Source organism: Benincasa hispida, chromosome 3, assembly GCF_009727055.1.
Source record: "Benincasa hispida cultivar B227 chromosome 3, ASM972705v1, whole genome shotgun sequence".
NCBI lineage: Eukaryota > Viridiplantae > Streptophyta > Magnoliopsida > Cucurbitales > Cucurbitaceae > Benincasa > Benincasa hispida.
In genome coordinates, this window is record NC_052351.1 from 64758512 (window position 1) to 64775800 (window position 17289).

General features: G+C 36.2%; 1 protein-coding gene across 1 annotated transcript in view; it reads right to left on the reverse strand.

Annotated features, from left to right (window-relative positions):
• Positions 1 to 1794: 1794 nt before the first annotated feature.
• LOC120072865 overlaps positions 1795 to 17289 on the reverse strand; it is a 43818-nt gene continuing 28323 nt past the window's right edge. The window contains exons 15-27 of the mRNA XM_039025390.1: positions 12790 to 13061; positions 12456 to 12557; positions 6751 to 6927; positions 6455 to 6643; positions 5945 to 6186; positions 5724 to 5870; positions 4487 to 4703; positions 3794 to 3922; positions 3551 to 3691; positions 3085 to 3144; positions 2830 to 3006; positions 2321 to 2380; positions 1795 to 2223 (exon numbers count right to left, since the gene is read on the reverse strand). Of these exons, the coding sequence (XP_038881318.1) occupies positions 2149 to 2223; positions 2321 to 2380; positions 2830 to 3006; positions 3085 to 3144; positions 3551 to 3691; positions 3794 to 3922; positions 4487 to 4703; positions 5724 to 5870; positions 5945 to 6186; positions 6455 to 6643; positions 6751 to 6927; positions 12456 to 12557; positions 12790 to 13061 (1988 nt within the window). The 3' untranslated portion in view covers positions 1795 to 2148. The remainder of the gene's footprint in view (positions 2224 to 2320; positions 2381 to 2829; positions 3007 to 3084; positions 3145 to 3550; positions 3692 to 3793; positions 3923 to 4486; positions 4704 to 5723; positions 5871 to 5944; positions 6187 to 6454; positions 6644 to 6750; positions 6928 to 12455; positions 12558 to 12789; positions 13062 to 17289) is intronic.

A 17289-nucleotide genomic window follows, 5' to 3' on the forward strand; every position in this document is an offset into this window, starting at 1 on the left:
TTAATTAACCTCTATTCATTAACGATGGGACAAACCCCTATGGACCAATAGTTGCACTCTCATGCACTGTAGCACAAGTTACATCCATGAATATAATCACTACGTGTAAGTCAATCATTCACAAATTGTTCGTAATTCTAGCTGGGCTAAATATTTATTTTATCCCTGTAATTACCTTTGTATTATTAAATACCACTAATCATCTAATGAACAATTTGTTTATGGTTGACCATAAACCAAGTCTCTCTCAAGCCAATGAGAAGATGGGGTCTCACTGTACAAGCCCCAAAGTCAACATTTAAGAAAACTACTCATTTACTTATCCTATATGGGAAAGAGTGTATTTCGTCCCGTGGAATTATGTTCCCAATCCCCTATTCAATCAAGTCCACAAAATGGTAAGCTTATTGAGTCGACGGCTCGGATCACTCTCACTCATGCAAATTAAAGGACGAACCTTTACCGATAGGAGCTCATAACTTACTCATGATTAATATCAAGTTATATATGATCATTATATGAAATATTAATCTCTCCATTTAACGAATTTACAAAGAGAAAATAATAATTTCGCGTTCTAATCTTATACAAACTCTTTGTATAGAATACATCTACTCATATGTCTCCATATGAACTATTTGAATCAAATCGTTTTGTAACAATTATAAAGTGGGTCGTACCCAAAGTGTCATTAGGATAAGACATCAAATCTTATCTATATACTATAGTCACTTTGAATTATCACTTAAATATGATCCACTTATATATCTACATATTGTTAAAGATTACATATAATAATCTTGAATTTTTACTGCAATAGATAATTCATTATTGCATATTTAATAAAATAACCAAATAGTATATTAAATACTAAATTAACTACGATGGTTTAGGACACAAATCCTAACAATTATTTTCTTTAATATTTAATATATCAAATATAATGAATATATATATTTATATATCATCTCCTATATGGACAATATACCAAATATTTTGAAGAGGGCGTTCAATGGATTAAAAAAACATGAAACCAACAATGGTTTTTTAGATTTCCAAATATAGCAAAAATTTTCAATTTAATTTCCATTTATGCATGTGAACGAGAACAAAGTATGTTGGAAGACGACATAGCCAGGTCGTAGGAGACGCAGGGAAATGTCGAGGCCATAAATGCTGAATCCTGAGGTTGGGGGATTACAAATGGTATCAGAGCAAAACCTCTCCCATAAGATTTGGTTCGGGAAGGAACCAAGCGAAAGTTGGTGGACATGTAACGATTCGAGTTTATGAGTACATGAATGAACCGATATCACATCCGAATGAGAGATCATGAGAATATGAAAGTATGGTTAAGAAAAGCTCAAAAAGAATTAAAAATCACTATCTATACCAACAAAGTGCACCTTCCTTTTCGGTGACTCAATCATAGGAACTTCAAAGTTAAGCGTGTTCAGCTTGGAGCAACAATTCTATGTTGGTTGACCTCCTGGGATATTTTTTAGGATGCATGTGAGTGAAGACAAAACATGCTGAAATGACTAGTGTTGGTTTGTGGGGACTTCAAGGCACATAAGAACGACATAGCCAAGTCACAGAAAACACAAGAGAATACCAGAGCCATCAAGTGTCGAATCCTGGTCCGAATCCTGGACCTGGGACATTACAATTAGTTAATTAATCGAGAGTTGGATCTAAAGTTAATTAATACTTTAGGCTTATTTGCTATATTTGCAACTGCGACTATTGCAACTAAATTAAATAAAGAAAAATAAAACATAATAAGCGTAAACATCTCTAAAAATCAATCTAAAAGGGCTTCTCATTAGAACAAATGTAATGGCTATAATAAAATACATACACGAACACTAATACATCGCATCCATCAAGCCAAAAGGCAGTTTCTCGCTGTTTCAAGAACATGATCATGGTTGGCCAAGACTATCATATTCATCCCAAAAACAAAATTATGAATGACAAAGCACGCATCATATGGATGCAACAAACTTAATGAACAACCCATTTGCAGTATCCAGCTACAAAAGTAGTATATCGTGATGGCCCCGCTGAAGAACTCGCAAGTTATGTCATGATATGGAAAGGTGGCTATAATCAAACTTACTGGTCACAGATTTAACACCACAAGAATCAAGATTGATTAACGTAAAGGACGGGGACGAGCCCTGCCATTTTCCCATCCCTCCCGGGCCGTTTCTTTTTAACCTGTAATAGTTATGACAGTACATTAGTTCCATTAACATTGTTGCCTTCAGGTAGACTAAAATAAAATAAACTACAAGTTCTATTTCGTTATACTCACATAAAACCAGCCATCTACTTCGTACTCAATATCAACTTCTTCACCAGCTGTTAAACTTAACTGCAAGGCAAGAAACAAGTTAATATAAAAACGCTTAGTCAAGGAAATCAGCAGATATCAGAATGGGTGAGTGACATTTAAACGAGGCGACTAACTTTCATGGAAAAAGTATGAATCCAATAAAAGGGAAAGGAAAAAAAAAAAGTAACACCAATAAAATAATAAAAAAGTATGAAAATAATGAAAATCAAATTCACCCATCTAATTAGTATTTCTTACATCTTCATGAATTTTAACAGCTGGTGACACCAATAAAATAGCAAAAAAGTATAAAAAAATAATGAAAATCAACTTAGGCCGTTTAGTATTATAACATCAAAATTAATTGCTTGGGAATCACTCGGGTTTCCTCCCAACTATCGTCACCCGTTGCACCTCCTCATATCCTTCCATTGAGAAAAATGGAAAAGCAAAAAGAAACTATAAAAGGATCATAAAGAGCAGGTTACCTCATCATCACCACCAGCAGTGAAGTCATAGAGAGCAGATCCTCGTTGTGGATTTCCAGAAGAGGAACGTTCTTCTTGAGATCCAAAACTCTGAGAACCACGCCCTGCTAAGGGGTTTTCAAATGATTCGTACCGTTGCATATGAGGAGGTGAGTAAGGAGGGGGATCTTCCCTGATCTGAGAAGCATGAAGAGTTCGATTATAAGCGAGACTATTTAACAGAGAAGTACAAAAGACAAGAAATGAATATCTAACCGGAGAATTAAAACCCTCGTGTATTGATGGATTGCTAAACCTGCTCGCTCCTGATCTTTCCTGGAAGTTATTATCATGCATCACAAATGAAAAAATAAATAAATAGCAACAATGCAACAAGTTAAAAACTGAATTCTAAAGCAAAATGCAGAAACATGCCAAGTCAAATTGAGGAACGTAAAATTTAAGTTAATAATTGATGGGCTCTTCCAGACAATTGAAAAAACCTAGTCACAATTTATATCTCACGTAGAATCCTATAATCATTTATAATCAAAACTTTTTAAGAAAACTTGCTTTCGTATCGTAATAATCAGATAACAAAATACTCATATCCCAGACTGCAAAACAAGAAAGGACTAATTGTGATGTGATCCACTTAATATTAGTTTCATTTTTCCACGAAAAACAAAACTTCCAGTTCCAAATTTCATGTCTCGCAAGAAACTTTTATTGTTTGTCATACCGAAGTTTGGGTGCCACCATAGGAAGGTCGTGAACTAAACAATGAAGGATAGCTCATTCCACCAAAGTGAGAAGATATGGAAGTTTCAACCGAGCCTGTTGACTCAGGAGAGGATGTCCCAGAGGACCGTGCATCATCTTCCTGAAATTCAAAAGAATACAAAATCAAACATAGCCACGTACTGCCAGTCCAACACTCGCCATACTGAACGCTACCTACTATATGGAGAAGTAACTATCATACCTCTAGTTCAGAAGTCTCTAAAAGAGTCTTTGCCCACATGTCATCATAACTAACTGACGGCCTCGAGATGATATTTTCTTCATCAACATCAGGAGCATCAGTTCCAGCTCCAGCAAGAAATTCATTGACCTAAAGGAAAGTAAAAGTGAGATAAATCTCTCTTAATGGAGAACAAAAGGCCAATTAGAACAAAAACATTTGCGCAGACTTGAACAAGTACCTTCAAATATATTCTTTAAAAAAATTAGGGGGCAAACCCTAGTTTTATCTTAATTAGCAATTCAAAGCATGCTTACAGCTTCAACAAAGCATTTAATTTCATGAAATTATTACTAATAGACGTTCAATGGTAGGAATCTGTACGTTAATTATTACTAGAGGTCTGTGGAGCATGCAATGTTTTTTATTATCAATATTTCTTTTACAAGAAACTAAACAAATTTAACCTTAAACCTATGCCTAAATCAAAATGTTTAGCATCTGATGCAAGAAAAACATAAATGGAGGATTGCCCAAAAGCATTCAATGAGGGGTAAATGATGAAGATAAGAAAATCTTGACAATTAACAGAAGCATCCCAACCCCTCAACTCGAAGTTAATATAGAACTCAGAGAAACAAGCAAAGACAAGTTGAGATATGTTGGAGTATGAAGCAGTAGGAAAAAATTTCACTAGCACTCTAAAAGACGTACTCTACTCATTGCTGGTGCACTGCTTCCCAACAGTCCATCATCACCAAGATTTGCTGCCCAAGCATTCACTAGGTCGTCATCAAGAGCATCTGGCTCATTGGTTGCTGGTTTTGATTCATAAATAAGATCAGAAATGCCAGTAGCAACAGCTGGATCACTCAAACCAGTTGATGCACTTATATTATGTCGTGTCCGATAGATGTCAATCAGCTTTGCACTGACAATTTGAAATTAAATCAAGTTTAGAAATAATAAAATTTGATGTGGGTAATAAACAGGACAAATGCTGCTCCTTTCTTTCCCTATGTATTAAAAAAGAGTCGAAGTTGACATGTTAATTCGTTTAAATGAATTTAAAAAAAAGAGCCAAAAATAAACCTTAGACATATACAGCATAACTACATATCATTTACTTATTTCATTTTAAGTAAAAAATTAATTTTCAACCAACAAAATAATCATCAAATTATTAGATCATTTTGTTGCATGTTTTAGATTAATGCGTCGGGTTATTTTCTCATGTGCATAATCAGCTAATCTTCCAGAATGTTTTATCACATTTCATAAGTTATGCAGATGCTAAGGTGAGATCTGATGTCCACAAAATGTATCACCTTTTGCTATAAAGAATTGGGAAAGATAACAATGAATATGAAAATTTTCCAACTTCCCTACTAAATCACTAGCCTGTCAAAACAAAACCATACAATCCCAATTAACACAATCAAAAATAAATTTTGAAATCTATTTTCCTAAATCTCCATCTCACTTTCTCATTCATTTTTTTCTAAATCCTTTGGCCATCCAAATAAAACCATAAAATCCCTCCGTCAAGTACACACCTAGCGAGAAAAAGTTGATTCAGTAATGGATTATTGTGCATAGGACAGAATACTAATAAAAAAATAAAATAAAAAACAGATATGGGGAGACAAGACAACATTAAGAAAATTGTTTGTATTAACGAACTAGAAAAAAATAAAATAAAGGTAAACTGATCCAAATGAAGAAAAAAAAGTGTACTCTGCAAATGATTGGTCTTAGGTTCCTAAGTAGTATGAATAAGGAGAAGTAGAATGCCACGGAGTAAACGAATATGAAGAAAAATGAAAGTTTTCTTAACAACATAAAAAACCTTGGTCGAAGAAGAAACTTTAAGACATATCTGTATATGATATTGGTTAATTTTAAATAAAAGGATGATAATGGAAACACGAAATGAGTGGGAAAAAATCACCTTATTGGCCCCAGAGGTAGGTACTTTGCTCTAGGAACGTAACAAAATAGTGAAACAAGATCCAACAACCTTTCATGGGTCTCATATAGCTTCTTGAGCTCCTCATCCGTCCATTCTTTTTTAGCATTGTCATGGTAGCGAATATCTCTGTTTGTGCAGGAAAAAATCAACAGTGCTCATGATAAAAATAAGAAATTTAAAGAAAGAGTTTGAGCTTATACTTAATCAAATCATCTTGAGCTCGATACATTTCATCAAGCACCTTTATCATTGGGCTTATTAAAACTCCAAGGCCAGTACCACTGGCCCCTTGATCTTCACCATTGCTAAGATGCATCTCTGAAAATTGAGACTGTAGACCACCTTGGGCTAAAGAATGTAAGAAGTCATAAATCTGAAGCCTATATGGCTCACCGGACCTGATTGCCACTGTAGTAAGAGCTTGAGCAGCAACTAGACGTATCTGAATCATCCAAAGAAGTTTAATATAAAATCAAATAACAGATTTAATAAAATATTAATTTGGTCATATGAAGCATAACAGATTTAATAAAATATTAATTTGTGCCGTAAAAACATGTTCAACTTGTGGCCAACTTCCCCCCTCAATATAGTTGTGCAGTAATGTTCCACTGAGATGGAGGGGATTAAGTCATGTTTATTAAATCTGCCAGTATTGTAGAAATGTTGATGACAGAGGTTGGTAGATAACCAATTGAGGGGAACAATACCTCCCAGCTTCCACTGAAGGCACTCCTCTGAAGACGAGTCAATGCACCAGCCAATGTAGGATTGCGAGAGCCAGCAGCAGCAACCATTTTGTCTGCATCTAACATCATCAATGCTGTGCCCGGAGGGGTTGCTGATTCCCAAGCATACTCAGATGCAGCATAATTTGCATTCTCTCCAAGAAACCACACCTGTAGGGATTAAATCAACATAAAAGCAATATATTTATAGCATTCTAATTAATAAAAACCAAGTACAATACAAAAACAGAATAGGAATGTTAAAAGAAGATGCTTACTGCAGCTTGCACCAATCTCTGTAAAGCCAGTGCTGACTTAGGATCAGAAGCTGCAACACGGTCTACTGAAGTAATGGAGGTCATAGAGCCAGGTTGCGGTGGAGGAAGATCTAGAACTAGGGTTACTGCTTCCAAAGCTGTGTGCTTCCAGTCAGGACCAGCTCCAACGAGGCACGTCTGTAAATGGAATAACAAAATGCCTCACTTTTTCCTCTTATGTAATCTATTATTGAAAAACAACAGAATAAAAGAGGACAATAGACTGTTGATCTCAAGCATACTTCAGATTAATTGCCTTTTGTCTGCATTTGGTTATCTTGCGTCTTTTGTTTTGTTTTGGATCTCAGCTTTGTCATGATTACTCATATTATGATCCATATTTTCTTTCTCCCAATCCCCTGTGGAGTTTGTGATTTTGAGCCTAAGTCACTTCATTTTTTCAATAAAAAGTTTCATTTTTAGTTCAAAAAGAAAAAAAGTGAAGATAGAGCCACGCCCCTAGCAGCCAAGAAGCTTACAGAAAAAGGTGTCCCAAGCAGTATGAATAGGAATACAAATACACTAGTTACAAATTTCTTTCGACAGGAAGCACCAACATAGAAGCAAAGAAGCCTTGCAATGTCCTAAGAATCACTGGAACTGTTACCAGCAACGGACTGTATTTACCTTTAGTAGGGGTGTTCATGGATTGGATTGGTTTGAAAGACTTTTTAGACCGAACCCAATTGTTCGGGTTATAAATTTTTTCAACCCAAATAACCCTTATTAAAAAATGAACCCAACCCAACCCAACTATGAAAGATTGGGTTGGGTTGGTTCGGGTTAATCAGGTTATTTATTTAAAATTTTGTTATAAAAAGAAGAAAAACGTAAATATGTAAAAATCTAATTTAATTGTTTTCATATAGTGAATTAAGATTAACAACTCAATTTCAATTTATATAGTGAAAATTTTCTTTCTAAAGTGTTGAAGAATAAATTATTCAAAAAATATTGGAATTAAATAAAATTAAAATCAATATATGTATAAATAATTGTATTATAAGTAATAAAATAATATATTTAAAAGTTAATAATAAATTCAGGTTGGTTCGGGTTGGTTTGGGTTATATTAGGTGAACCCATGAACTAACCCAACCCATAAAATTTTCATTTATTTGAACCCAACCCAACCCAAATGAGTTGATAACCCAATTCAAACCGCATGGGTTAGGTTTGGTTGATCTGTTTTTTCGAGTCATCGGGTTTTTTGAACACCCCTAACCTTTAGTGTCCTTAGTGCCTTTTTCTTTTCTTCTTTTTCTTTTTTTTTTTTTTCCATTTTCCTTGGAAAGGAAACTTCTTCAGCGTCTAGAGTTCTAAAATAATACTCTCTAGAAAACCTGAAGCCTAAAAGACTAGATACCCAATTAAAACTGACTTGATCAGAGCTTACTAATACTAACTATAAACCAAAACTAGAAACTGAAAAGTCAGATGGTGATCCCATCTAAAACAGATTTCAAACCAATTTAAGAAACCATTTGCAGAGCCTAGGAAATTGAGCCAACAGCTGCACGGAATTGAAAGTTCAACATCACACCTACCCCAAATTCCAGTAGGTCGAAATCCCCCATTCCAAGTTTATCGCAACCAACTTAAATTGCTGCTTCAACAGTTCTCTAATGAGCAAAACAACAAGCTTTCTCCCAGGTTTGATATAAATATAACATAAGCAAATCACAAATATTGTCTATCAATCCCTGCAGGATCATTTTAATTACAGTACACAAAATCATGAGTGATGGCAAGAGCTTTTTATCACAAAATTTCATTGTGACCTCTTGGTCATGGAAGTCAAATTCTTCTTATATGGTGTCTGCTCGTGGTAGCCTTAACATCATGAACAGAATCCAAAGAAGGTTCCAATTCAGAACCTTCCCTCTCCCCCCAACATGTGTGCTTTGTAATAGGAGTTCTGAAAGCCGTGACCACCTTTTCTTTCACTATGGGCCTTTATTTTGAATCTTTTTGGTCTAGCTTGGTGTCCTCCAAAACATGTGGTGAAACAGGAGCAAGGCCCCCTTGTGATCTTTATGGAACGAGAGGAATAGAGGGATGTTTTTTTAAGAAAAAGAAAACGAAGCTTTTCATGTGGGTGTTCTCAGATAAGTCTATTACAATTCTTTTAACTAAAATGTACAGTTTACTGCATTCATGTGGAGTTCTTTACACAATTCTTTTTGTAATACACAGCATTACCTTATTAATGTAGATTGACTTCTATTTTCCTGTGCTTATTAAGTCTCATAGTAAGTCAAGCATTAGTCTACATGGTTTGAGACATGTACTTTGACAGCCTTAAAGTGAAACTACACGATCTACCTTCACTATAACGGCTGTCAAACAACGTTGCTCTAGGTGAGCTTACTGACCATTCACACAGAACATACAGCTGCTTAGCCGATGTGTGACTGGCTAATTAGCCACCATGGTAAGTCAAGCATTAGTCTCTTTTCATTTCATAAATGAAAGTCTTGTTTCCATTTCAAAATAAATAAATATAAATAAATAATTTTTTAAAAAAAAATAAACCTAGATTTTTTTTCCTTATTCTTGTATAGAAGTAACTGATTTCATTGAAAAAGAATGAAAGAATACAAGAGCATTCAAAAAAGTCCCACTAAAGAATGGCCTCCAACTAGGAGTAATGTTAGCTAGAGTATAATTACAAAAAGTCTTCAAAACCGAAACCCAAAGAGAAATGTCTTTTTTAATAAGAAACAGAAACATACATTCAAAGAACAAAAGAGAACAACACAAGGGCAGGGGTTGAGACAACAACACCCCCCCTCCCCCCGAAAGAGCTAGTGAACCTTCCAATTGTTAAAAATCATAGAAAGGCTGTAGATGTAATTATAAAAGGAATTTGGTGTAATTTGTGCACCACCAAGAAGTTGTATGCTAAACAACAGTCCAAAAAGAACCAAACGAAACAAACTTATCTTCAAAAGTTCCACTATTCCTTTCTCCAAATGCACCACAAAAGGGATCTAGAAGCACATCTCCAAAGGATCTTCCCTCTAACACCAAAGGCTCTAGTATTGAGCCCATCAATCATCCAATTGTCAATTTTGTTTAGGAGGCAGCAATCAAGGTTCTAAACAGGAGGGACCACCCCTTAAGAGGTAAAGTCACAATGCAAAAACAAGTGATCAAGGGACTCTTCACTTTTCATACAGAGACAGCAGATAGGACTGAGGGAGGATTGTTGGAGCTTCTTTTGAAGTTTTTGGCTTCTATAAGCAAGAGACCAAAGGAAGAACTTCACCTTCTTTGGAATTTTAAGCTTTCAAACAATTTTCACCAAAAGAAAGGTGAAGGAGGAGGTGCTCTTCGCGATGTTAAAAAAGGTGGACTTTGTAGTGAACTTGCCAGAGGCCTCTAACTTCCACTTAAGGCTATCACAATTCACGACCACTCTGAGGAGCCCAAGAGTTCAGAAGTTCCAAAATAGCGATCAAATCATCCATCTCTCTATCGAGGATGCTCCTTCTAAGGCCCAAAGTCCAGGACTGACGCGTAGAATTCTAAGTTTCCAACAATCCGCCACAACGGCATCCTTTTTCAAGGAGAGGGAAAAGATGTTAAGGAATTTCTGTGCCAAAGGCTGATCATCACACCAACTGTCCTTCCAGAACCGAATAGCTCTCCCATCACCCATGATGAAGTCTCTGAATTTGAAAAACAAATCTTTATGTTTAAGAATTCTCGCCCACTGCCTTGAATTTCTTCCCCTTTTAGGCATGTTTGTAACCCAACCAGAAGGATCCAAGCCTTAAATAGCCACAATAATGTGCCTCTGGAGAGCATCCTCTTCATGACAAAAGCATCAGAGCCATTCCATGAGAAGAGCAATGTTTTTTTTTTTTCGGACGAAGAGACCCGATACCAAGGCCACCATAAACAGTGGGGAGGGAGGTAGAGTTCCAGTTGACAAGGTGGAATGTAGGGTTACAAGGACCTCCTTTCCAAACAAAGTCTCTAATGATCTTTTCCAGGATATTTATAACTTTGACCGAGGCTAGCATAAGAGAAAAAATAACAAGGGAGACTATTGAGAACCGAATGAGCAAGAGTTAACCTACCACCCTGAGAGAGAGATTCCTCTCCATTCGTGCACTTTCAATTTAAACCGCTCCTCAAGATTTCTCTAAGCTTCCTTCGCACTGTGAGTCCCACCAATAGGGAAGCCCAAATAAGTGAAAGGAAGAGTATCAACTTTGCAACTGAATTAGTAGTGTATCGATTCACCTCCTCCCTGTCAAGGTTAATTCCAATTATGGAGGTTTTAGCAACATTAAGAGAAAGCCCCAAACCCAACAGAAACAAGTTCACAACAATCCACCACGCCTCAAGGTTGCCATCTTCCCATGAGCAAAAGAGAAAAGGGTCGTCTGCATCCTAGAGATGCGTTAGCTCAACGTTCAAGTTACTAAAAGAGAAGCCTTTTATACTCCTCCTCTCATTGCAATACTGAATAAGAAAACTCAAGGCATCCTCCACAATCATGAAAAGAAAAGGAGTGAGAGGGTCTCTCTGACGCGAACCCCTTTTAGCAAAGATTTTACCTCGAGGTCTTCCATTAACAATAATGGAGAAATTGGCCATAGAAAGACAACCCCAAATCCACTCCACCATCTCCTACCAAACCCCTTCAGTTTCAAGATCGTGTCAAGGAAAGTCCAATCAACTTTATCATAAGCCTTCTCAAGGTCAAGTTTCAAAAGGGCACCTCTGTTCCCTAGTCACTTGACACTCCTCTAAGGACTCAAAAGCTGTCAAAATAGCACTAAGAATCTGCCTCCCCTCCACAAAGGCTGCCAGAGACTCATACATAATGGAGGGGAGCACTTTCTTAAGCCGTGTAGCAAGCACCTTAGAAATGATCTTATAGAGAGAGGTAAACAAACTGATTGGTCTGAAGTCACTTACTCAAGAAGCGTTTTTCTTCTTTGGAATAAGACATATATGTTTCGTTGCAACGCTTGTTAACAATAGCATTATTAAAAAAATCTTGGAACACGCCTACTAAGTCAGATTTCAGAATTTTCCAAGATTTTTTTGTAAAATTCCTCTACCATACCATTTAGGCATTATTAAAAAAATCTTGGAACACGCCTACTAGAGACTTCAGATTGCCCAAATCAAAAACAACATCGTGAATCTCTTTTTCGGCAAACGGGACTTCCAAGGACAAAGAATCCTGATTGCTTAGAGTCTTCCAAGCAGGGCCATCAAAGGTGAAAGGGTGAGAGACTTTGTTACCACAAAGGTTGGAATAGAACACGAGGATTTCAGCCACAATCTTATGCATTCTGGGTAAACCAAACAACAAATTAAGCTACACCGAATCATAATGAGTAGGTTCAGTTTGACTGATTAGGGATCCATTCCAACCGAAATGGTCACATTCTACCGGTTGTCAGTTAAACATATTTTACTTTTAACTGAACAAAGTCATAATGATAAAGACCATTGGTATCTTTTACAATAATAGCTCAACTCTCTTTTTACTGGTTAGAACTTAGAAGTTTAGTTTTACCATTCAGTTTGTTGACGATCATACAAACAGTGTTGTCTAACAGAACTACAAATATGTTTTGGACAACTTAAAACACAATAAATTTCAAATATGAAATTTGGAGAAATGAATAATCACTTACTTTCCATAGTAGTTGCAAAACATCCGCATCAATCTTCCCAGGAACTTTAGTCGCAAAAACTCGAGCGATTTGAAGAAGAGTGACAGCCATATCAGGGGTTGCCTAAAAACAAGCATGAGTGCATATGCATTACTGGAAGGATTATAAATACACAAATCATACGTAGTACTCAAAGACTGCTTTCACTCTTCTTCACATTGCAAAGTGATAATAGATTAAACTAAATTTATAAGTGTTAAACCAAAGATAAGAATAAAACCAGTGTCATTAAAAGTGAAAAACAAAAAGTCAAAGCCCAAACATAAACAGAATATCTTTTATATACAAAACATACCTTAAATCGAGCATGCAAAGTAAGCAAAATATCATTTAATAGTCCTGCTGGCCAGGCTGGGTCAGAAAGCTCTGATGCAATAATGGATTCAAGTTCATCAAATGAATCATGGGGACTTTGCATCCATATCAAGGCCTTAATCACCATGGCTCGAACATAGACACATTCACAGGCTACTGTTGTTCGCACTACTTCCATCAATGAAGCCAGCAAACTAGCAATTGTATCTTTCTCGCCCCTACCATTTGCCACTGAAGCAGTTCTCTTCATACCTAAAAGAAGAGGATGACAATAAATAAAATAAAATAAAACAAGAACTGAGGGATATAGCAATCAAAAGGGAAGAGAACTTGGCAAGATCCAAAATGGACTCAAGCAGCAACTTGGTCATTTAACAAGGTTGGAAAGGATTAAAAAAAGGGTATTATGTTAACATTTCTAAAAAAAGTAATGCACACACATTTTTCTGTTATTTCAATGACTTCATCTTCTAATAGATTGTTTGGTTAGAGGGTTTTCTGCATGGGAATTGACACAGGCATATAAATCTCATGTTCGTTTCACAGTTTTCAACATTTTGCCTAGGAATAAGCTATTCTATGGCATCCCCTTTCCCACAGACAATATTTCCTTCCAAACTGTGGGTTTTCTCTTTTCTCTTCTCCATCTGTTTTTTTTTTTTCATTTTATATATAATTTCATTTTGAATATAGTTATTTACTTAATTAATTGATACTAATTTAACAAAATTAATATAAATATTTATTTTAATAAATCAATAATAATATATTAAAATATTTACTTAACTTATTTTTACAACAAAAATTTATTTAATGAATGCAATTACATTTTAACATTAACAATTCATGAATTCGCTAACAATATCTTGAATATATTTAGTTAATTAGTACAAAATTTATTTTCAATAATAATAATTCGTTTTTTATTTTTTTTATAATCAAGCAATTATTTATTGAGATTAATTTTAATTTGATCTTTACTTATAAAGATATAAAACTTTTCTAGTACTCTTTATTAATATTCTTTATTAACATATCACATTTTTATCTCATTTTTCACTTTTTATATAATATATTGTTTATTAAAATATATTTTCTTATATTATTTAATTATAATTAAAATTACTAATGTTGAACTTAATTAATTATGAACATGATTAAACATTAGATTATAATTAATACAATGTTCATTTAATATATTAATTGGTTAATTTCAATTATAAATTATTCAATTTTCAAATATCTATAATTAAAATTATTATTGATTCTTAATTAATTAACTTTTATCAATATATTGAATGTTTTTATTTTTTTAATTAATTAATCTATTACAATTATATAAGACTGTCATCCTTAATGTCATAAATTAAATACAAATATAATTGTTGTTTATAAAATTCTAATAGGATTTCTCATGCACAACCTAACACAATCATCTTTGATTCCTAGACATCCTATTCCCAAGCATCTCTTATTCCCAGGCATCTATAAAACCTTAAACCAAAGAGCCCCTAAAGGGTCCTATATATATATAGGAATGCATTCATCCAAATAATCATTAATGTATTCCTTTACTAGAAACCAAAGAGGAACAGTCAGTCAGAAGGATTCCCACGCATACAACTAGATATATATATATATGAATGCATTCATCCAAATAATCATTAATGTATTCCTTTACTAGAAACCAAAGAGGAACCGTCAGTCAAAAGAATTCCTACGCATACAACTATATATACATATATATATATAGGAATGCATTCATCCAAATAATCATTAATGTATTCTTTTACTAGAAACCAAAGAGGAACAGTCAGTCAGAAGGATTCGTATGCATACAACCTTCCAGATTTTACATATTCTTTTTTAACCAAAAACAACATTTTAATGAGAGTTCAAAAAAGGAGTAAAAAGGTAAAAATGTTCTCCCCTCTCTCCTCCTTTCCTCCATCTCCCCATACCCCCCCTACCGACCACCTCACCGGACCTCACCATGCCCTCCCTAATCCTCCCTCCGTCTGACCATCCCCCTCACCCATCTCCCTCCAACCTTCCTTCAGACTCTTTCATCCCTCCCTTACTCTGTTTCTGCCCTGTTTTTCAGCCATGGTTTCACTCTCTTGCCGTATCCTTGATCACCCCTTCCTATTGGAACAAGAAGGAACGAACTTCCTTTTAAAAGACATAAAAAAAAGACAGTCCATTCTTCTCTCCCTAACCTCAGCTACTTGGCTTCTTGAGAGTTTTCGAAGGCTTTTGAATGGTTCCACCTTTGAGTTTTTCCTTCTAAAGGAAAGAGTTGATCAAAGCTTCATGAGGCTTGCCAAATTTCGTGCAAAGGAGAATTGGTTTGTTGAATTTGTTGTTTCGCCAATCACGGGAGGAAGAAGGAATATCCACATCCCGTTTGGCAATGAAAAGGCAGGCCGGCAAGACTTCAAGGAGATGATCGATCGTTGCATCCAACACTTCAAAAAATCCCCCGCTCTCCAGGTCAGTACTTCATCATCCTTTCCTTCTACTAAGCTTTGTCCAACCGCCGGCCATAACAACCCTGCTCCACCCCATGTGTGAAATCTGCCCTCCCACCTTCCTCTCCTCCACCTATGAAGAAACAGAGCACCCCTGCTGCTTGGTTGAAGAAGAATGACGAGGTCTTGTCTGAGAATTTTAGTAACCTTTGGATTATCTCAAGACCAATGGCATCATACGGTTGGAAGGAGATTGCGGTAGAATTAAGCAAGTGTTTAGGCACCAATGTCATCATTAATCCTCTGTTTGCAGACAAAGCACTCATCAAACTAAGCCAAGGTAATATCAACGAAAAATTACCAATTAAGGGTAAATGGACTAAGGTCGGCCCTTTTCATCTTCATCTGGAAAAATGGAATCCAAACAGTCATGGAAGGCCCTCAGTAATGCAAGGTTATGAGGGCTGGATCACAATCAAAAACCTCCCCTTAGATTATTGGTGTAGGAAAACTTTTAAAGCAATTGGGGCTTATTTTGGTGAATTAATTGCTATTGCTTCAAAAACTCTTAATCTTATCAATTGTTTAGAAGCAAAACTTCAAGTCAAGAGGAATTTATGTGGTTTTATACCAGCCACTATTGAAGTTAAGGATGAAATTCATGGAAGTTTCTACTTACATTTTGGTGATATTACTTGTTGTCATCGGCCTTCAAAACTACCCACTAAAGTCTTGCTTAAAGAATTTTCCAACCCAATTGATCTAATTCGGGTCCATGATGCTTTAAAGGATGAAGATGCCTCATCCCAAGTTGAAGAAATTGATTTATCCAATTGGTCCTTCCTATTGGCAAATAATTCTAAACCTAAGTTCTCGCGAAGCCCAAGTGTAAAATCAGAAAAGTTGAAAGCAATCCAAAAGCCTCTAAATTCCTCCTTTAATCGGGGAGTAATAAAGGAAGTTGAAAAGCCTCAGACCTCATCCATCAATGCGGGAGAAATAAGGGCAAACGAACAGCCAGCTTGCTATTTTATTAAGGCTACCACCTGTCTCTTATACACATCTAGATGTGTATAAGAGACAGGTGTCTAATACAATCATCTGCCCTCCCCTGTTTTTCCAGACCAGCCGTCCTCCCTGCCCCCCCTTCCACCAAACAGCTGGCCCCTGCCTTACCCAGTTCTCCCCTGCCCTAGCAAAGCACCTTCCTCCACTGTTTCTGCTTTCCCCAAACCGCCTCTCCCTCCCCTAAACATAAAACCTGCCCTTAGACCTAGCAAAACAAACCAGAAAAGGCCAACCAGAGTTCGCCACCCCTCCTGCCTCTTCAAAACCTTTCCCAAACACTTTATCAGAAGAAAGCACTGTCTCTTATACACATCTAGATGTGTATAAGAGACAGCCCTCAGCTTAGCCTCCCCCCAACCCCAAGAGACTTCTCCTAAACAGTCTCTTAAGAACAGGTCAGTTAATTCATCTTCACTTCCCCCGTCTAGACCACCACCAAAAGAAAACCCCATTTCCCCCCTAAACTTCATTCAACCAGTGAAAGAGACTGCCCCCCTGACTCTCCCTTTAACATCGGTTCAGAGGAAATTGATTGGCCTAGCACTTCAAAAGTTCAAAATGAGTCAATTCTAGAAGAAACCATACTTGCTGACCTAAATACCCTGTTTCAAACAGGGGAGGAACCTGCTGCCGAGAATATTCTCTCCAACCCTGCCCTTCCAGCCCTTAATCCAGCCCCTTCTGACCTCCCACCACACCTTCTGAGCTTAGTCACTGAATGCAGCTTGTTACTGGACTAACATTTGGTCTGTCTCTTATACACATCTAGATGTGTATAAGAGACAGCTCCAACCCTGCCCTTCCAGCCCTTAATTCAGCCCCTTCTGACCTCCCACCACACCTTCTGAGCTTAGTCACTGAATGCAGCTTGTTACTGGACTAACATTTGGTCTGTCTCTTATACACATCTAGATGTGTATAAGAGACAGGGGGAGGAACCT